Raw genomic sequence first — 22,544 nt, 5'->3', positions numbered from 1 at the left:
CTTGATCACGGCGTCTCTGCACGCCAACAGAACAGTAACTAAGACAGCCAACATGTGAGAGGTGGAGGCAGGAGGATGAGGCATTCAAAGTTGTTCTCAGCTATGTATGGAGTGTAGGGCAGTCTGGGCTTAATGAGATCCTGTCTCAAAAGAACAAAGAAAAGAAAATGATAAAACATAAAACAAAAAGCAATGGAGGTCTGTGTGAGATGGGTTGGTGGGTAAAAGCACACTATTCCTGCCAGCCTGACACCCTGAGTTCTGGGTTCAATCCTTGGAACCCATTTGAAAAGGACTCGGTGTGATGAACACACGATCCCAGCACTTGTACTGTGAGACAGGACTGCCTAGAAGCTCATGGACAGGTACTCTGGCGTAAGCAGTGTGGCAGAAAGAAAAACAGACGGTTTTCTATCTCCCTCAACAGGGCAGAAGGTAAAAACAGACCTGCCAGGTTGTCCGATGACCTCCAAATGTGCACCCCAGCATACACTCACCTGCCCCAACAATGAGCAAGACTGGAGGCCGGAGGACAGCTTCACAACCTTGAGACTATTACTCTGGCAACTTATCACTCATGTGTGATACTAAGATGGAAAGGTTTGAAATATGCAACGATCTGTAATGTCTAACACCTAACACACACAGTAATATACATTTCTTAAATGGAACATCATTAAAAGAAGGAAATTATCTATAAGAGAAAGACAAAGATTAAAAGAAATGTTTCTTCTAGGTAGAACCTAGAAAGAACAAAAAAGAAAGATGACCAGGATCCAGGGAACCCACTGGACGGTGCTTTAAAAACAAGCTTTCCTGCCGGGCGGTGGTGGCGCACGCCTTTAATCCCAGCACTCGGGAGGCAGAGGCCGGCGGATCTCTGTGAGTTCGAGGCCAGCCTGGGCTACCAAGTGAGTTCCAGGAAAGGCGCAAAGCTACACAGAGAAACCCTGTCTCGAAAAACCAAAAAAAAAAAAAAAAAAAAAAAAGCTTTCCCAAATGGCAAGAGCTTAGAGTAAAGAATAAAGTATGTGTGGTTCTTGTGAGTACAAGCTTGGTATTTTGTTGTATAGGAAATGCTTATATAAACACAATTCTGATGTTTTTACTTTATTTAACTTTTTAGAAGAAGTTGGTTATATAGCTACCTCTACACCACCACCCCCAATCTGTCTTTGGCAGTGTTTTACTGAAGCCCAGGCTGGCCTTGAACGTGTGATTCTTTTGCCTCACCCAGTGGTGGGGTACAGGCATGAATCACCACAGCTAGGCGGCTTCTATTCTTGCTTCAAGAACATTGAGACTTATCTTGTTCTAGTCAGAAGTCCTCGTTTTCTTACCAGGCTGTTTTCTTTCCAGGCTTCTGGGAACTTGGGTCTCTGCTTTTCTCTCGACACAAGAACCTGCATATCTTCAAAAGTGGGGTGGTTGCCAACTTCTGTCTGAAAAGCCATCTGGTGTTCTGGGACAGATTCACCTGTGTATTTACAGAAAGGATGACAGAATTTCTAATTATCATAGAGGACAGACTAGCAGAGGTATTTCTAGTATCAAATAAGCACAGAAATCATATGTATTAAATCCTTTCAAGCATACATGTAAATGTCTTTATTGTTTTTAAATTCAGTGCAGTATTCTAATTAACTTGGGCTCTGTTGCATAAATTATAAAAATATACAATTAATTTTTGCAAATTTTAAAAGTATGGATAGAGAGTAAGAACGTATGGATTGTTTTGACTTTTCAAATAGAAACAAAATCTTGCCATGTTTTATGGATGTTTTTTTCATCGGGTCGTTATAAGTCTTTTATTGTTGTGCCAGTGAGATAAGGAAGGCAGACGTCACTGTTCTGCTGACAGGAAGATTGAAACGCACAAGAGTTAAGTGACTTTTCCAAGGAAGAGATGAAGCCAAGATTAGAACGGAAATGGCTAACCCCATCCCTTCTAATCTATCTCGTTATTTTAATACATTAGAGCAGTGGTGAGGAGCCAGGAAGACTGTAGTTCTCGTGTCCTTGGCCAAGATTTCTCTGGGCCAGCAGTTCTCAATATGAGGGTTGTGACCCCTTTGGCAAACCTCTATTTCAAAAAATAGTTATATTATGATTCCTAACAGTAGCAAAATTATAGTTATGAGGTAGCAACAAAAATAATTTTACAGAGCCAGGCACGGTGGCACATGCCTTTAATCCCAGCACTCGGGTGGGAGGCGGAGGCAGAGGCAGGCGGATCTCTGTGAGTTTGAGGCCAGCCTGGTCTACAGAGAGAGTTCCAAGACAGCCAAGACTGTTACACAGAGAAACCCTGTCTCAAAAAACCTAAATAAATAAATAAACGATTTTATGGTTGGGGGTCACCACAGCGTGAGGAACTGTATCAAAGGGTCTCAGTGTTAGGAAGGTTGAGAACCACTGCTGTAGGCCATTGAATTTTTATGTGTTAGTCTTATGGGGTCTTCCGTATGGCTCAGTATGTTTATTTTATGTTTTTATTTTTTATTTATTATTATTATTTTTTTTTTTTTTTTTGGAGAGTGTTTCTCTTTGTAGCCTTGGCTGTCCTGAAACTCGCTTTGTAGACCAGGCTGGCCTCAAACTCACAGAGATCCACCTACCTCTGTCTCCCGAGTGCTGGGATTAAAAGTGTGTGCCGCCACCACCTGCTGAATTTACTTTTTTTTTGCTTATTTGTTTTTACAGACAGGGTTTCTCCATGTAACAGCCCAGGCTGGCCTCGAACTCAGAGCTCCACCTGCCTCTGCCTCCCCAGTGCTGTAATTAAGGGCATGTGCCACCACCGCCCGGCCTGACTTTATTCTTTTTTTTTTTAACTTGTATGTTGTGTGTATGGGTGTTTGCCTCCATGGATGCTGTGAACTAAGTGGGCCTGGTGCCAGTGGGGGCCAGAAGAAGGCATTAGATTCCCTGGATCCAGAGTTACCCGTGGTTGTGAGTCACCATGTGGGTTCTGGGACTAGAATCAGGGTTCTCAGGAAGATCAGTCAGTGCTCCTGACAACTGAGCCACCTCTCTAGCCCCTGACTTTATTCTTAATGTGCTCTTCTTATCTACTTCTATGGCAAGATTATAGGTGTTATAATATTTAATTAATCTTGATCATCAACTTGATTGGATTAAGAAAAGCCTAGGAGAGTCAAACATTCTGGGGTGTCTGTGAGGGTATATCTAGACATACTTAGATCGTGAGAGCTGACTCATAATATGCGACATTATTGGAAGGTGGTAAAATATGAGAAGTGGGATCAGTAGAAGGAAGTGGGTCATGGGAGGGTACCCCCAGGGTTGTATGTATTGTCTGGACTATTCCTGTTTCCCATCTCCCATGAAAAAGCTCCTTTGCCACACGCTCCTGATGCTATGATTTGCCCAAACACACAAGGCAACTACGGACTGAGATCTCTAAAACTTCAGTCAAAATTTCTTTTGTTTTTCTCAGGTATTTGTACAGCAATAGTACAATTACTGTAAGCATCTCAATGTAATTTCCTTATTCTTATTTTTTATTGTTGTAAAACAATACAGAATACAAAAATCTACTATTTTGATAATTTTTGAGTGTACAGTTCTGTGGCATAAAATACAGTTCCCGTTATACAACTATCAGCATTATCCATCTCTAGAACTCTTTTCATAATGCTGAGACTCTAATCACGAAACAAAAATATTTGCCTCTGAGTTTTAACCTTTTATAACCTTTCTATTTTATTTATTAGTTTTTAAAGTTAATATACAAAGTAATGCGCTGATCCTGCTGCTTCCTCCTCCTCCTTTGTTTTTCCAAAACAGGGTCTCACTCTGTAGACCAGGCTGTCCTGGATCTCACTCTGTAGACCAGGCTGGCCTCCAACTCAGCTACACACCTGCCTCTGCCTCCCAAGTGCTGAGATTCAAGGTGTGTGCCACCATCCTTGACAGGGATGGGTTTCCTTTGGCATTTCCAGACATACTTTGCTCTTCGTATTTATCCCCCTCCCCCCTCCTCCATCACTTACTCTCCCTATCCCTACCCCTTGGTCTCCTCTACTCACATGTTACATGTACTATAATTACTCTCTCCTTCCCTCGAGATCTCTTCCTCTCCTCTCATAAACCTAAGCCCACACCTGCCTCCATAAATAAAAATTAGTATTTAGAATAAGCATATGAGAGAAAGCATGCAGTATATGTTTGAGGTGGCTTATTTTATATAACACAATCTTCTCCAGATTCATGCATTTTTTTTAGTAGTGTCATGATTTCATTTTTCTTCATGGCTGAATAAAATTCCACTTCTCACACACACACACACACACACACACACACACACACACACACACATTTTCTTTTATCCGTTGTCTGGTTCCAGTTCTTAGCTATTATGATTACTGCAGCAAATACAGAAATGGGTAAATATCTTAATCATGGGATTTAAAAATATACCAAAAGTGGTATTGCTGTGTTGTGGAATCATCTTTTTGTACACTGTAAAGATGTGTCACTCTGACTGATTTAATAAAAAGCTGAATGGCCAATAACTAGGCAGGATTTCCAGGCACAGAGGATGCTGGGAAGAAGAAGGGAGGAGACATCAGGGAAGCAGAGCAAGCAGCATGGGCATTACAAAGTAAAGGTAACCGAGTCACGAGAAAGAACATAGATTAAAAGATATCGGTTAATTTAAGTTATAAGAGCTAGTTAGAAACAAGCCTAAGCTATTGACCAAGCTTTCATAATTAATAAGCCTCCATGTGGTTATTTGGGAGCAGGACAGAAAAATCCACCTAAATTGCTTGGTCATATAGCAGGGTTGTTTTTGTTGTTGTTCTTACTAAGTTTTATTTATTTTGTGTGCATGTGTGTGTGCCCATGACAGACAAGTTTAGAGAGTTACTACTTCCATCTTTACATGGGTTCTGGGGATTGAACTCAGGTCATTAGGTCTGTGCAGCAAGAGCCTTCACCAGCTAAATCATCTTGCCAGCCCATATGGTAGTCCCATTTTTACATTTCAAAGAAACCTCCATATTGATTTCTATAGTGTCTGTGCCAATTTACTCCTGCCAGCAGTAATAATCTATTTTATATTACACACACACACACACACGTCTCCTGAACTGGTGTGCATGACTGTAAAACCTGCACTCAGGCCGGGGTGGCAGTGGCGCATGCCTTTAATCCCAGCATTGGGAGGCAGAGGCAGGCAGATCTCTGTGAGTTCAAGGCCAGCCTGGTCTACAGAGCAAGATCTAGGACAGGCACCAAAACTACACAGAGAAACCCTGTCTCGAAAAACCAAAATAACAAAAACAAAAACAAAAACCCCTGCACTCGGGAGGAAGAGGCATGGGGAGCTCAGCAAGTTAGAAACTAGCCTGGGTTACATAGAAAGTACTTTTAAGTCAGTGCTATACAGTGAGACCCTGTATTAAACAAACAACAAACAAAACTTAAAACATAAAATAAAAACAGGTTGCTGACTATATTATGCTAATATAATAAAGGAGTAAATTAGACATCCTTCTAAAACTAAAACTATATTACAATGTGAAAAAAAAACAAAAACAAACCAAAAAGGTGTGCAATTACTGCTGTTTCCAGAAAAATGTCTTGATTAACTCTCTGTACTTCTAATTCATTAAATATATACTTTAAAAACATTTATTGTCTTTAGTTATATGGATGTGTGTGTGCATCTGTGTGTAGATATGTGCATGTGGGTACAGGTGCCCGAGGGACCAGTGGAGTTGGACCTCCTGGAGCTGGAGTTACAGGCAGTTGTGAGTCGCCTGAGATGGTTGCTGGGGCTTGAATTTGGGACCTCTGGAAGAACACACTCTTAGCTCCTGAACCTTCTCTAAAGGCCCCAGAAAAACATACTTTCAAGTAGAAAGTGGCTGACTTTCCAATCCATGCAAACACCAATAACAAAACCCTGAATCAAACTAGGCTGACCTCCCTCAACTTGCAGTGATCCCCCTGCCTCAGGTGCTGGCATTATAGGCATATGTACCATGCCCCTCTTAAAATTCCTTTTATAAAATGATACAGTATTTGCATATAACCTATGCAAATGACCCCATGTACTTTAAATCGTCTCTGCATTCCTTACAATACCTAATAACATGTAAATGCTATGTAAAAAAAGAAAGTGGCTGGCTTTCTTACTAAGTTAAATAATCCTTGGTTCATTTAATCATGTATTCGAATTATAAACTAATTTTATGCATGTCTGTGTGTCTGTATGCCACATGTATGTGGGTGTCTGGGGAAGCCAGAAGAAGGTGCTGGATCTCCCTGGAGCTGAAATGAGGCCTGAAGACCTACTAATGGAATAAAACTACTTAGATGAAAACCTGGGGTCATTTTTAACTAAAAAAAAAAATCTAATTTATTTTCGTGCTGTTAATGATGTTTCTATTCTGAATACTCCGTATTCAGATGGCAATGAACTGAAGTTTTTTTTTTGTTTTTTTTTTGTTTTTTCGAGACAGGGTTTCTCTGTGTAGCTTTGCGCCTTTTCCTGGAACTCACTTGGTAGCCCAGGCTGGCCTCGAACTCACAGAGATCTGACTGCCTCTGCCTCCCGAGTGCTGGGATTGAAGGCGTGCGCCACCACCGCCCGGCTTTGAACTGAAGGTTTAAAGGAAAAAAAGATTATTACATCCAACTGAATTGTTGACTGTAAGTGAGAAAGAAGATACAACTGTTATCACTTGCAGAAACTGATAAAGCACTGGGTGGTGGTAGCGCACGCCTTTAATCCCAGCACCTGGGAAGTAGAGGCAGATGGAGCTCTGTGAGTTCTAGGCCAGCCTGGTCTACAGAGCAAGTTCTAGGACAGCCAGGGCTACACAGAGAAAGCCTGTCTATAAAAAGCAAACAAACAAACATATACATACATGCATACATACGTACAAAAGAGCCCTGATAAATTTCACAGCAGTTCTTACCCGGGAAGAGGTCTGTACATCTCATAAACACCTCCCAGTAGATGAGGCCAAGCGCATACATATCTACTTGCTTCAGAGCTGACTCACAGTCCCTCAGGTTCACAGCTCCTTCTAGCACTTCCGGTGCCATATAGCGAATTGTGCCAACCTGGTAAGTCAAGAGTGGTATTTTAAAAAAAATAATACAATAAACCGGGCGGTGGTGGAGCACGCCTTTAATCCCAGCACTCGGGAGGCAGAGGCAGGCGGATCTCTGTGAGTTCGAGGCCAGCCTGGTCTCCAAAGCGAGTTCCAGGAAAGGCGCAAAGCTACACAGAGAAACCCTGTCTCGAAAAACCAAAAAAAAAAAAAAAATAATACAATAAACCGGGCGGTGGTGGAGCACGCCTTTAATCCCAGCACTCGGGAGGCAGAGGCAGGCGGATCTCTGTGAGTTCAAGGCCAGCCTGGTCTCCAAAGCGAGTTCCAGGAAAGGCGCAAAGCTACACAGAGAAACCCTGTCTTGAAAAACCAAAAAAAAAATAAAAATAAAAATAAATAAATAAATAAATAAATAAATAAATAAATAAAATAATACAATATATCCTGAAGGGAAACATCAGACGAAAAATCCTATGTAGGGGCTGGAGAGATGGCTCAGAGGTTAAGAGCACTGCTTGCTCTTCCAAAGGTCCTGAGTTCAATTCCCAGCAACCACATGGTGGCTCACAACCTTCTGTAATGAGATCTGGTGCCCTCTTCTGGCCTGCAGGGATATGTGCAGATGGAAAACTGTATACATAATAAATAAATAAATCTTTGCCGGGCGGTGGTGGCGCACGCCTTTAATCCCAGCACTCGGGAGGCAGAGCCAGGCGGATCTCTGTGAGTTCGAGGCCAGCCTGGGCTACCAAGCGAATCCCAGGAAAGGCGCAAAGCTACACAGAGAAACCCTGTCTCGAAAACCCAAAAATGAATAAATAAATAAAAATCCTATGTAAAATTTACTTCTGTTAAGGAGACTATCCAACCCTAAGCAGGTCACTGAGCCCTGTATACCTGTACTTTAAAATCTCTCTTCTTGCCTGGTCTACAGAGCGAGATCCAGGACAGGCACCAAGACTACACAGAGAAACCCTGTCTCGAGAAAACTAAAACCAAAAAACAAAACAAAAACTCTCTTCTTAATAATTAAATTGTATTAAATTTGCCCTAGTAAAAACTACTCATTAATGAAAGAATAAAGTAAACGTTCCTATGCCAACTTTTAAAAATCTGGCTGGACTGTGGTGATGTACACCTTTAATCCCAGCACTTGGGAGGCAGAGGCAGACAAATCTCTATGAGTTCTAGGCCAGTCTAGTCTACAGAGCGAGTTCCAGGGCAGCCAGGGCTACACAGAGAAACCCTGTCTCGAAAAACAAAACAAAACAACAACAAACAAACAAACAAACAAAAACAAAACCAACCAAGCAAGCAAACAAAACCCCATAAGGCTGCAGGCTGTTCTGTAGTTAACTATCTAATGCATTACCCACTTTCACAGTGTAGTCAATAAGGTAAAAAACGAAAACTATCAAATGTGGCGAGAAAATTGCGAAGCAATATTACATCATTGAATATTTTTAAAAATTGCAAATCTGCACATAAAACTATGTATGTGAAGGCAGAGAAAAGAGCCAGAAAGGATATGTTAGCACTATAACCACAGAGCAGACTTTCCCATCTCAAACTTGGTAACCTTACTCTTGCTTCAAAAATCAATTCCTGGCTGGGTCTGGAATCAGCACTTGCCTGAAATCTCAGCCCTCAGAGGACAATGGTAAACTCAAGGTCAAATTGGGCTATATAAAGAGAATCTGCCTCAATAAACAAACAAACAAATTAAAAAACAAAGCAACAAACAAAACCAGCCAATCTAATAAGTTCCCTTGTATAACAAAAACCAAAAGATTAATTTCTAGATACTTTTCCCTAATGTCTGTTAAATGAGCTGGAATTTTCAAAATGAACTGGTCACTTTTACACGTATTTGGCATTTCCTAATTTTCTCACTGCGAACAGCCTGTGGCTAGAGTACACAGGGTAACTGTTGAGTGTTAGGATTTCGTAGCACGGCAGTGTGACGCGTATAGACCCACCTCACTTATAGCCGCATTATCTTCTTCCCCTGGGCGCACCAGTCTATTTCCAGTCAGCCTCATGGACAGACCAAAGTCACTAATAACACACGTGCCATCATTTTTCACCAGGACATTTCTGCTGTTTAAATCTCGATGGGAAATTGCAGGTTTATAATGATCTGTTTGAATAATTTCAAATACTCATTAATGTTGGAGATTAAATTAACATGCAGATAATGGGGGCTACACAAATATAAATAAAAGATGGCGCTATTTTCCACCCATTAGTAACCTAAAAAATGGGGTGGAGAAAAGAAAGCTTGTTGTCAAGGCACGTGCCTGAATCCTACCACGTGATCACGAGTGCAAGAAGATCATGAGTTTGACACTGACATGGGTTACACAGCAAGGCTTGAACTCAATCCAAACCAAAACCCCACAATTTCAACGTATTACCACTTTCTAATAACCCCTCTTACATACAGAGTTAATCAATATTACTACTTTCTAATAATTCCTCTTACATACAGAGTTTTTTTAATTCCTGTTTTTTCCAGACGGGGTTGCTCTGTGTTAACAGTCTTGGTTGTCCTAAAACTCACTCTGTAGCCCAGGCTGGCCTCGAACTCACAGAGATCCACCTTGGCTTTGTCTCCTGAGTGCTGGGATTAAAGGCATGCGCCACTACCTCCCGGCTTACACACAGAGTTAATCAAGCACTGAGTAGTCAACTGAATCTAATAGTAAACACAGCTCTAAGTGTAGCAGAAACTTGTTTTTTCTCTTCATTTCTTTCTTTTTTGTTTTGTTTTCATTGTTGTGGTTGGTTGGTTAGTAGGCTGGTTGGTTTTTCAGGCAGGGTTTCATGTAAATCAGGCTAGTCTGTGTAGCTATCACTTATGATCAAAGAGCATCAAAAAGCAGCAGATGGAGACCATTACAGAAAGCCACAACTGGTCAAAATGTGGAGACCTGACCATGAGGTGCCTAGATCCAACTGATAAAAGCATAGCACAACACCTACACCTAAGACTTAACATTCCAAGAAGGGCGGATAGAGGACCAGGACACCTTGTAGGAGACTATCTTCTATACAGGACAGGTAAGCTGCACCCATGAGACCCCAACAATATGGTAGCCTAAAGAAGACCTGAACATATGTACTCACTCATAAGTGGATACTAGATATAAAGCAAAGAACAATCAGACTGCAACCTACAGAACCAGGGAGGCTACATAGCAGGGGAACCCTAGGATGACCGTGGCTTATAATAAGTTTGGGTCTTACTCATTACTGGGCAAGCCTCAATCAAACATTTCACTATTAGGATAAGAATTTATACTGTATCAAGCTGATAATAGAAAATAAATAAATAAATAAAAATGAGGGGAAAAAAAAAAGAAGACCTGAACAATGACGACATCAGATGACATGCCATAAAAATGGGGGAACACAGCTTCATTCTAGATGAAGAGCTATAGGTAAGTACTGACTGCTGAGAGAGGGAGAGCCAGTTCTCCCACAGAATGAGCCCCTGATTGGTGATCTAATACCAAGTGGTCAGCCCTAAAAAACAGACTCATATGAGCAACACTAAATGGATTCAGCAGGATGTATTTATTTATTTATTTATTTATTTATTATTGCTTTTTCAAGATAGGGTCTCACTATGTAGCCCTAGCTGTCCTGGAATTTACTATGTGGGCTGCCCTCAAACTCACAGAGATTTGCCTACCTCTGCCTCCTGAGTGCTGGGGTTAAAGGCATGAGCCACTGTTTCAGAAAAATAGCTTTGTTTAAGTAAAAAAATTGAAGCCAGTGTTTGATTTAAAATCTTGCTGAATCATGCAAACCTTGAAAAGGGAATTAGGATGATATTTTAAATTCTGCTTTAAGCCAGCTTCTAAGAGGAGTTATAATATTTAAGAGTAAGGAAACGAGGTCCAATGGCTAATGTGCTAAAACACTGGAGCAGGAGTATCCAGTTGCTGATACAGGCAATAACAGGTCAATCTTGTACCCAGGGAAGGATGTCAAGTAAATGAGCCAATAAATTATTCAGAAGAAATTATTTATATATGAAGCATCAGCTAGAAAAGATGATCCATGCTATTATATAATGGAACAAAGATCTAAGAAACGGATACATTAAAGTCTCCTCCCTAAAGAGGTCAGGGAAACTACAGGAACAGTGACAGGTTACAGTATGACAAAGTGTGGTACAGGCAGTGAAAACCTGAGAAAGCACAAAGACAGGATTTTCACAGCCACACTAATTTAGGGGTGCTTGTGATGTGAGTATATATATATTGAAACAAAGTGAGAAAGTAAATTATTTAAAAGAGGTGCTTTGAACAACTAGTAAAAGAATGCATGAAAGCTGAAGACTTAAGTTATAACAGGAAATGTAAAGCAGTTTCAAAATACTGGCCAAGACTGTCTTCCATTCCTATTTATAACAGAGCCCAACATTGCCTGAACAGCAATTCACTCAGCAAAAACAAAATACAACAACTATATTTTTGGTCTCCAGTGGGTAAGTGTGGATGAGTTCTAAGAAACAAAACGTGTACAAGAGGAACGTCTGGAGATGGAAAGGGACAACTCCTTTCCCCTCTTTTTTCCCTTGCCACCTAGAATACAGCACAATGGACAATGAAATAACTATGAAAATGAAAGCCACATGCAAAGGATGATAGAGAAAAAACACAGGAGCTTTGTGTCCAACACCATGGTGCCAAGCCAGTCCTCCACACTCTCGCTGTAGGTTCCGGTTTTGTTTGTTGCTGAGGATGGAACCCAAGGCCTCATGCACACCAGTCAAGTGCCCTGTGCTCTACCACGGGCCTGTAATCTCAACCTTCTCTTTAGCTGTTTCGTCTTCCTCCTCTTCCTTTTATGAGACATGGCTCACTATGGAATCAAGAGCGGCTTAGAGCCACTAGGTACCCAGGTCGGCCTTCAACTCACAATCCTCCTGTGTCAACCTCCTGAGTACGAGGATTATAATTAGTTTATGCCATCTTACTTGGCCTCTCTTTAGATTAAAAGAAAAAAACAAAAAAACAAACAAACAAAAAAAAAAAAACGGGATCTCACTATATGACTCTGGTTGGCCTGGATCTTGTTATGTAGACTTAGGCTAGCCTCAAACTCAGATCTACCAGCCTCTGTCCCATGATTGTTGGGATTAAAGGCATGAGTCACCACACCTGGCTCTCTTGAGATTCTTATATGTATATGAGAAAGAAAAAAATTTTCTTTATTAATAAAGCCACTATTATCTCTTCCCTCCCCTGGCTCTAGATAGCAGAATATTAATTTATAAAAAGATGTTTGAGTATTACAACTTAAGGAATAAAAATCCATGTAATATTAAAACTAATACACTGTAATTTATTCACATAAACAAAATAAACACAAGGAAAATATAGCCTAGTTAAGAGTATTAACCTGAGATAGGTGTGGTGGCGCACGCCTTTGATCCCAGCACTTGGGAGGCAGAGGTGGATCTCTGTGAGTTTGAGGCCAGCCTAGTCTACAAAGTGAGTTCTGAAACAGCCAGGGCTATTACACAGAAAAACCCTGTCTCGAAAAACCTAAAGAGTATTAACCTAAGGTTCACAAATAGACTTCAAGAGGTTTGAAAAAAATTTTTAGGATTTTCCTTGTCTGGTCTTATGATATTAGGAATCTAATTTAGGGCCTTACGCATGCTAAGGAAGCATTCTATCACTGAGATACACTCTACCTCTACATAACGAATATAGCTGGTTAATATTCCAATTTTAATATAAATTATGGGTCTTCTAAAATATGATTAAAATTTCATTTATCTTACCTCCTCGTGGTAGTTCTGTGTGAAGATAAGCTAATCCTCTAGTCACAGAATGAGCCAGCCGGCAAGAGCTTACCCAGTCACTTGTATGGAGACTCAAATATTTGCACAGAGATCCCTATATAAAGGAAAAAGTATACCAAAACAATGAAATGTATGCGCTTCAACAAGAAGAGGTAAGTTAGGCAACCTTAGGAAGGATTTGCATAGGCTAGGATTCCATGAAGAGCAAATGGTAATGGCAAGGTATTTCTGGGAAGAAAAGAGGAGAGAGGGTGTGCTGGCTAGTGTTATGTAAACTCTGACACAAACTATAGTCCTCTGGGAAGAGGGAACTTACCTAAGAAAATGCCTCCATATAATCAGGCTGCGGGCAAGTCTATAGGGCATTTTCTTAATTAATGATTGATGTGAGGGGGCCCAGCCCATGGTGGGTGCGGTCACCTCTGGGCTGGTGGTCTTGAGGTTTTATAAAAAAGCAGGATGACCACAAAACAAATAAATGAACAAGCCAACTACAATGGCCCACACCTTTAATCCCAGCACTTGGGAGGCAGAGGCAGGTGGATCTCTGTGAATTTCATGCCAGCCTGGTCTACATAGTCAGTTCAAGGACAGCAGGGCTACATAGTAAGAACCTGTCTGGAAACATAACACCCACAAAAACCAAGAAAGGAGGATGAGCAAGCCAGCCTCCGTGGCCTCTGCATCAGCTCCTGCCTCCAGGTTCCTGCCCTGCTTGAGTTCCTGTACTGACTTCTTTTGATGATGAACAGTGATGTGGAAGTGTAAGCCAAATAAACCCTTTCCTCCCCAACTTGATTTTGGTCATGGTGTCTCATCACAGCAATATTAATCCTAACTAGGACAGGGGAAAGGAGGAACTTAAATATCATTTTTTTAGGTTTCAAATATTAAAATTAAAGATAGTTATTTCCTTTTAAACATTTCTTTGGACTATCAGATTAACTGGGGAAAAATTTTTAAACCAAAATTTTACAAACAATATTGTTATGGTTTATAAGTAGAACACATATATCTCTTGTAAATTTACACAGTCAGTCCTCTATAACTGCAGGCTTCACATCCTAGGGTTCAATTAACTATATAAAAAATAATTACGGATGGGGATATGGCTTGGTGGAAAAGTACTTGCTTAGTATACCTACACCCTGGTTTTATCTCCAATAGAGTCAAGAAAACAAATAATAACCCAAAGAACCTTTGCATCTGTACATAGTTATTTTCTCTTGTCATTGTATAACAACTATTAACATGGCATTTACACTATATAATCAAGAAATGGTATGAAAGAGTTATATGCAAATGCTACGCTACATGGCATTTTATATAAGAGACTTGAACAGCTGTCAATTTTGGGGTGTGTGTGTGTGTGTGTGTGTGTGTTTGGAAGGTATCCTAGAAGCAACTGCCTGAGGATACTAAGGATGACTGTATGTATGTAGCTGTTCATCTTGAAGTATTCAACCACAAATTCCAATGACTTCTGATGAGGCAGGAAACTTACACCAGAGTGAATGTCAATCAAAGTACTGCTAGGTCTGACGAAAAAGGTCTGGCAAAAGAAACAGAAAGTTAGAGAGAGGGGAAGAGGGACGGGTGAGGAAGGGAAGGCAGAGGGAGGAAAAAGAAGAGTGAAGAAAAGAAGGAAAGTGAGAAAGAGGGATGAACAAAGAGAATTATTAGTGTTTTGCTGTTGTTTAAGATAGGGTCTTAGAATAACAGCCCAGGCAGGTCTTAATTTACAATCCTCCTGCCTTAGCCTTCTTTCTGGGTGCCAGGATACCTGGCTGAGTGATGTATTTGATTCAAATTCTGGCGTGAGACCCTTATTTCATTGCAGAACACTTAATAACAAGTTTATAAACAAGCAAAGTTTATAAAAATCTGGTGGAACGTACAATAAATGACAGCATCTCTTTTATGAAGAACTTACGTTGGGATAGTACTCCATCACAAGCAAATACTCCATGCGTCCATCTGCAGTGAGTCTCTCATCTCCAACTATAAAGCGAGCAATGTTGTCATGCTCCATCAAAGGCACTCTGTAAATGTTCTTTTCATTTATAAAATTCTGACGGTTTGCAAAAGAAAATACTTTCACAGCAACTGGACGCTCATCCAAGGAACCTTTATATACTGCTCCGTATCGACCCCGTCCAATTAGCTGTAAGTTTGTTTTTAAAAAGGCAAGTTATTAATTCATATTAAAATTGAACGATTAAACTGTAAAACACAAATAAACAAACAAACAAACTCTAACTCCCACTATATGCAGTGGCTCTTCTGGTTTCAGTTCATTCTACTACCAAGAAGCAACCGACGTCCGCATATGGTATGACCGAGGAAGCTCCTACCTGACTATCTTCCAATAGATCAGAGCTAAACACTCTGGACAGAATGAAAAGAAAAACCTAAATACACTGAGAAAGAAGCAAAAGCAATTAAGAGTCTAAAAGGCACCAAGGCATAGAAAAAAGGAATGCACGCGGTGAGTTACCCGTTCCTATGGTTTTAGCTTGAAGGCAGACTAAAATCAGCTCTGAGTAGTGGAACTAAAAATGGTGGAAGAGGGTCTTTCGAACCAGAGGATGTAATCTGCAGCAATGAGAGCTTCTATAGAGTGTGGGAAGAGCCTCCAAAGCAGAAAGCTGGGACAAGGGAACTCGGCGAACACAGGGCAGACTCTGGCTAAATAGAGAACCGAACTGAGCTTCTGCTCAAGTGACATGCTTGTGGCAAGTGTCCAACCAAGTCAGTTGCTTACAAATACAAGTAACACAAACCAGCACACAGGGCTGGAGAGAGAGATACTCAGGGGCTGACAGCACACACTAATCTTCCAGAAGACCTAAGTTCGGTTCCCAGCACCCACCGCAAGTGGCTCACGGCTGCCTACAACTCCAGTTCCGGGAGACTCAATACCGCTCTCGAGCACCCACAGGCACTGTACACACACACACACACACACACACACACACACACACACACACACACACACAAAATTAAAATTAAAATAAATTAAAAAAACCCCAGCAAACACTAGAAATTAGTAAGAGTCTGGGAGTTCCACAGTATTATAGATACACAGTATCTAGGAGAGAATAAAAATCTACTCACTGCACAAAAAAATGTAAATGGTTCTCTTTATTTGGGGCTTCTGGGGAATTTTCATTAAAATAGGTTGGGGAATCTGTTGTCATTTCTTTATACACATTTATTGTATTTTATACACTATTTTGTTCATTTTTTGTTTTTGTTTTTTGAGACAAGGTCTTACTATGTAGCTCTGGCTGTCCTGAAACACTCTATGTGGACCAGGCTGGCCTCGAACTCATGAAGATCCACCTGCCTCTGCCTCCAAGGAAGTGGAATTAAAGGCCTGGGCCACCATGCCTAACCTTGTTTGTATCATTCCTTCGAGGCAAAGTTCACCATACGAAACAAACACAGCCCTCCGAGAAAAGTAGTAGCCAATATAGTTAAGCACATGCCTTTAGTGCCAGCACTCAGAAGGAAGAGGCAGGCAGGCCTCAAACTCTGTTGTAACTTCGAGAGGCCACCCTGGTCTATATTGCAAGTTCCAGGGCAGCCAGAGCTACAGAGACCCTGTCTCAAAAACAAAATTATACACACACACACACACACACACACACACACACACACACACACACAAAATAAAATCCTAGGCAAAACTCCATGTTTTAGTTTGCTGTGGGGTGGTCTGTATGTCAAGTGTGTTGCTGATTGGTCAATAAATAAATCACTGATTGGTCAGTGGCCAGGCAGGAAGTGTAGGCGGGACAAGGAGGAGAATAGAGCTGGGAAGTGGAAGGCTGAGTCAGAGAGACACTGCCAGCCGCCACGATGACAAACAGCATGTAAAGATGCCGGTAAGCCACGAGCCACGTGGCAAGGTATAGATTTATAGAAATGGATTAATTTAAGCTGTAAGAACAGTCAGTAAGAAGCCTGCCACAGCCATACAGTTTGTAAGCAATATAAGTCTCTGTGTTTACTTGGCTGGGTTTGAGCGGCTGTGGGACTGGCGGGTGACAAAGATTTGTCCTGACTGTGGGCCAGGCAGGAAAACTCTAGCTACATTAGTTGGTACTTCTCTCAATGGTAAACTGCACATCATTTAGACCTTAGACCTTCTCCTCCACTTATTTTTCCCCCTTTGGTTTTATGAGACAAGGTTTCTCTGTGTAACAGTTCTAAGCTGTCCTGAACTCACTCTGTAGACCAGGCTGGCCTGGCCCTCACAGAGATCCACCTGCCTCCGCCTCCCAGTGCTGGGATTAAAGGAGTGCACCCAGCCTGGCTCCTCCCTCCACTTTACTTTTAAAATGGTCTCAATATGTTGCTCTGGCTGTCCTGGAACCTGAGGAAACCCTCTTGCTTCTGTTTCCTGACTACTGGGATTACAGGTGTGCACCACCAGGCCCCGAAAGACTTCTCAGAAGAGACAGTACTAGTTAGGAAAGCAGGGGAGAACAGTGGACAGCCAACAGTCTAATCACAACCCACCTCCAGCAGCTTCAGATTGTCCAAGTCCAGAGAAGGCTCCGACGCGGCTGCTTCCATCATGTTCATACTGTGAAGACCTTGTTTTCGGTCTCCTAGAAGAGCAACATGGAAATGTCACCTTTAATATTGCAGTTAAGAAGAGCTACAGCAGCAGTTGAGACAACTCACTAAACAACGAACTGCAAGAGGGCAGAATTCTGTGAAATAATTCCATGAGGACTCAGTACTAAAAGTGTAAAACCCTAATGCTGTGGGATGTTCTGTATGGCAAATGTGTTGCTCTGATTGGTCAATAAATAAAACACTGATTGGCCAGTGGCCAGGCAGGAAGTATAGGCGGGACAAGGAGGAGAATAAAGCTGGGAAGTGGAAGGCTGAGTCAGAGAGACACTGCCAGCCGCCATGATGACAAACAGCATGTGAAGATGCCGGTAAGCCACGAGCCATGTGGCAAGGTATAAATTAATGGAAATGGATTAATTTAAGCTGTAAGAACAGTTAGCAAGAAGCCTGCCACGGCCATACAGTTTGTAAGCAATGTAAGTCTCTGTGTTTACTTGGTTGGGTCTGAGTGGCCGTGGGACTGGCGGGTGAGAGATTTGCCCTGACTGTGGGCCAGGCAGGAAAACTCTAGCTACACCCTAATACTGAATTTTCAAGAAAATTTTAATAGAATTATTCAAATGAATGAAGTGCTGATTTCCTAGACAACCCATCATATATCTAAAATTGATTAGAACTGACCAGATACCTGATGAGAAATTACTGGCTTTTTCTTTTTTTTTTTTTTTTTTTTTTTTTTGGTTTTTTCGAGACAGGGTTTCTCTGTGTAGCTTTGTGCCTTTCCTGGAATTCACTCTGGAGACCAGGCTGGCCTCGAACTCACAGAGATCCACCTGCCTCTGCCTCCTGAGTGCTGGGATTTAAGCCGCCTGGCGGCTTTTTCATTAAAAAGTTTTTAAGTTGTTATATCATAGAGATGCTGCTAAAGTGCTTATATCTGTGGTAGCTGTGTTTTGATTAAAAGAATTCAGTGGTATAAAAGGAGCAGTGAGTGGGGATTTAGATTTAGGTAACACTGCCTGTAAGTAATAACCGTTGCAGTTGGGTGACAGACATTTTGGGTAACTTCTTATTGGGGCTGAAGAGATGGCTCAGCTGTTAAGAGAACTTGCTGCTCTTTCAAAAGAGCTGAGTTCACTTCCCACTACTCACACTGGGTGGCTCACAAGCACCTGTAACTCCAGCTCTAAGAGGTGCAATGCTATCTTCTGGCCTCTTCAGGAGCACACACTTCACGACATACAGACACACACACACAGAAATGAAAATGATGTTTTACAAAACTTCTTGTAAAAACCGAGGAAACTGTTTGCTGAAGCTATGGCATAGGGTTTTTTGTTTGTAGAAACATTTTCCACAGAGATTTTAAAAAAGAAACAGAAGGGCTGACAAGATGGTTCAGCTGACAAGGGTGCTGACCACCAAGCCTGATGACCTGAGTTTGTCCCTAGAATCCACATGATTGAAGGAGAGAACCAATCCTGTAAGTTGTCCTTTGATCTCCATACATGGATGATTCCCCCCACACTCATTATACAATAAATAAGGAAACAAATAAATGTAAAAGAAATTTTTAAAGAAAATAAATTCTGATTAAATGGCATGTTTGCTAAATGAGACAAAAAGTATTTTCCTTTACCTGTCAACATTCTGTATCCAAAACATAAGGCGACTATCAAAACAGCTAATACGGAGACTGATGCCAAAGCAATGATTATTGTCTCATCGCGATTAAATGAATGAGGTGGACCTAAAAGAAAACAGAAAAGTATTTTATTAATACTGACAAAATACTCTTTAGAAAATACTCTTTAGAAAGACTATACTGCTATATAATCAAATCAGTAATATTTTTGCATGAAAAGAAATTAGAGAAAAAAATCAATTTGTGATAGTCATAAATGACATGTTTTGATCACATAGAGATTATCTTATCTGAACTTAAAATACTTGTCAGGTATGGTCCTAATTACTAAAATATCAACTAGGCACTGGAAAAATGGCTCACTGATGAAGAGTATACACTGTTCTTTCAGAGTCCTAGCATCAACATCATGCAGTTCACAACCACCTGTAACTCCAGCTCTGTATGATCTGACACCTTCTCTGGCTTCTGAGGGTATCTGTATTCATACACACACACATATCCTACCCCCAACATTCACACCTAATTAAAAATATATAAAATATCAACCATATAACAGAACAAGACAGTGTATTTAAGCACACAGAACTAGAACTTTGGATTATATTAGTTTCTTTTTTGTCTTTTCTTTTTTCTTTTTAAGGAAGGGGATCTTTCCATGAAGCTGTTTGTAGTGGTTTGAATGAGAATGGCCCTCATAGGCTCACACATTTGAATACTTGTTCCCCAGTTGAAGGAACTATTTGGGAAGGATTAGGAGGTGTGGCCTTGTTGGAGAACACGTGTCCCTGGGGGCAGGCTTTGAGGGGCTTTCCTATCACAACAATAGAAAAATAACTAAGGCAGTACCTGCGGCTGACCTTGAACTCATGGCAATCTTCCTCTTGCGTCCTAAATGTTGGGACTACAGGTGTACACCACTGAGCCCGGCTTCATATTTTGCTTTAAAATGTGACTTTAAACCATGTCTTCAGTAGGCTTCAACAGGTTGCTTGACTTCTGTGTGCCCTGTTTCTTCATTGTTAAAAAGCACCCTGTAGCTCCCCTGTCAGTTATGAAGCCTGATGGGAATCTAAGTGCTTAGTAAAATATAAAGTTCTATGCAACCAACAGGAATTAAGATCATTAGTGTAGAGATCATTTTTTTTTTTTTTTTTTTTTTTTTTTTTTGGTTTTTCGAGACAGGGTTTCTCTGTGTAGCTTTGCGCCTTTCCTGGAACTCACTTGGTAGTCCAGGCTGGCCTCGAACTCACAGAGATCTGCCTGGCTCTGCCTCCCGAGTGCTGGGATTAAAGGCGTGCGCCACCACCGCCCAGCGAGATCATTATTTTAATGAAAAGGACATTTCTCTGTGGGCAGCTAAATCTCAACTGAGCCTGAAGCTCGGTCCCTCCATTTACTAACCTGACCTTGAGAAAAATCCCTCCTACAGGAACCCACATTTACCTACTTGCAGATGGGAACACACATAACTAAATTACAAGGCCGTTATGAACATGTAAACATTTATGTGATGCTTCCATATTATGGGTCAGATCTTAACTACAGCAAATACCCTTTGGGACGGTGTCCACAAACTAGAATACACCTAGAAGGAGTAGAAGAACCAGGATGCAGTGACTCTGTGAAGAATAGAAACAGACAAAGAGAAAACTGGAGGATGTATTTGTCGGCATGTTTTAAATAGGTATAAAGAATAACTAGGGTTGGGGAATTAGCTCAGTGGTAGAGCACTTGCCTAGCAAGAGCAAGGCCCTGGGTTCGATCCTCAGCTCAAAAAAAAAAAAGAAAAAAGAAAAAAGAAATGGAAAAGTATATAAAAAAGAAAAGAATAACTAGATCCAAGTAGTATATATTCAAGACAGCAGTCTTTACAGAGTACAAAGCAACTGCTTAAAAGTAAGCAGTCCAATGCAGAATGAGATTTCCTATGAAATATTTGTTGGTTGTTTTGCTGTAGGTTTCACATGCAGTGTTTGACCCATGGTAAGCCTTCAATTATTCATACTTAGTCATTCTTTATATTCAATAAAAATAAAATACACTATAGTTTAAACTTTTAAACTTACCATTCTTGCTGGGCGGTGGTGGCACATGCCTTTAACCCCAGCACTCGGGAGGCAGAGGCAGGCAGATCTCTATGAGTTCCAGGCCAGCCTGGGCTACAGAATGAGTTTCAGGAAAGGCTCTAAAGCTACACAGAGAAACCATGTCTCAAAAAACCAAAACAAACAAAACAAAAAACAAACAAACTAACTAAACAAAAAACTTACCATTATTGTTTATTCTTTTTTTTTATAATTTTTTTTTAAAGATCAATTTATTAAGTATACAGTGTTCTGCCTGCATGTATGCCTGCACGACAGAAGAGGGCACCAGATCTCATTACAGATGGTTGTGAGCCACCATGTGGTTGCTGGGAATTGAACCCAGAACCTCTGGAAGAGCAGCCAGTCCTCTTAACCTGTGAGCTATCTCTCCAGCCCTCTTGTTTATTCTTGTTTGCTTGTTTCTCTCTTGGTTTTGTTTGTTTGTTTGTTTGTTTGTTTGTTTGTTTGTTTGGAGAAGGAGGTCTCACTGTGTCAAACACACTTCGTAAACCCGTCTGGCTTTGAACTCACAAAGACCCCCTGTCCCAGCCTCCTCGGGGCTGGGATTAAAAGCATGCATCATCTTGACTGGCAATTTTGTCATTTTTTCATAGTCAATTAAAATCAAGCAAACCAGCCAGGCGGTGGTGGCGCATGCCTTTAATCCCAGCACTCGGGAGGCAGAGCCAGGCGGATCTCTGTGAGTTCGAGGCCAGCCTGGGCTACAGAGTGAGTTCCAGGAAGAGGCGCAAAGCTACACAGAGAAACCCTGTCTCGAAAAACAAAAAAAACAAAAAAACAAAAAAAACAAAAAACCAAACAAACCATATATAAAAATTTTCTTACTTGTGTTCAAACTAGAACTTTCTACAGCAAATAAGAAATTTCAATGTTAGTTAGTGTTTCTCCAATGAACTTAGCTCAAATTTGTATTTCTATGGAAGAATATGTTGATGCAGTGAAATACTCTTAAGTTATGAGACAATTAATTACTAGATACCAGGAGACTTTAACATACTGATAACTGTAGTTAACAACACTTTCAACACATAGTAATTTGTAGAAGGAAAGATTGTATATAAAAACTCATATTTGGATAGGGATCAAACTCAGCGGTAGAGTGTTTGCCTAGAATGTACAAGGCTCTGGATTTGCTTTCTAGTACCACAGAAAAAGAAAAAAGCCAACCAACAAAACCCTGTCCCCCTCCAAACAACTAAACCTCACCTCAACTTACTACACTAAGGTTACTAGCATGTGTGATGGTATTATGTTCCCCAAAATATTGTGCACCCTAATAA

General features: G+C 40.9%; 1 protein-coding gene across 1 annotated transcript in view; it reads right to left on the bottom strand.

Moving 5' to 3' along the window:
* Bmpr2 (bone morphogenetic protein receptor type 2) overlaps positions 1-22,544 on the bottom strand; it is a 137,457-nt gene that overhangs the window by 23,605 nt on the left and 91,308 nt on the right. The window contains exons 4-10 of the mRNA XM_052749555.1: positions 19,148-19,258; positions 17,446-17,537; positions 14,852-15,082; positions 12,898-13,012; positions 9,074-9,234; positions 6,954-7,101; positions 1,341-1,477 (exon numbers count right to left, since the gene is read on the bottom strand). Coding sequence (XP_052605515.1) covers positions 1,341-1,477; positions 6,954-7,101; positions 9,074-9,234; positions 12,898-13,012; positions 14,852-15,082; positions 17,446-17,537; positions 19,148-19,258 — 995 coding nt within the window. The remainder of the gene's footprint in view (positions 1-1,340; positions 1,478-6,953; positions 7,102-9,073; positions 9,235-12,897; positions 13,013-14,851; positions 15,083-17,445; positions 17,538-19,147; positions 19,259-22,544) is intronic.

This window comes from Peromyscus californicus, unplaced genomic scaffold, assembly GCF_007827085.1.
Source record: "Peromyscus californicus insignis strain IS unplaced genomic scaffold, ASM782708v3 Scaffold_21__1_contigs__length_65335640, whole genome shotgun sequence".
Taxonomy (NCBI): domain Eukaryota; kingdom Metazoa; phylum Chordata; class Mammalia; order Rodentia; family Cricetidae; genus Peromyscus; species Peromyscus californicus.
The sequence above is the reverse complement of the archived record's forward strand: the minus strand, read 5'-3'. Positions and strand labels throughout refer to the sequence as shown.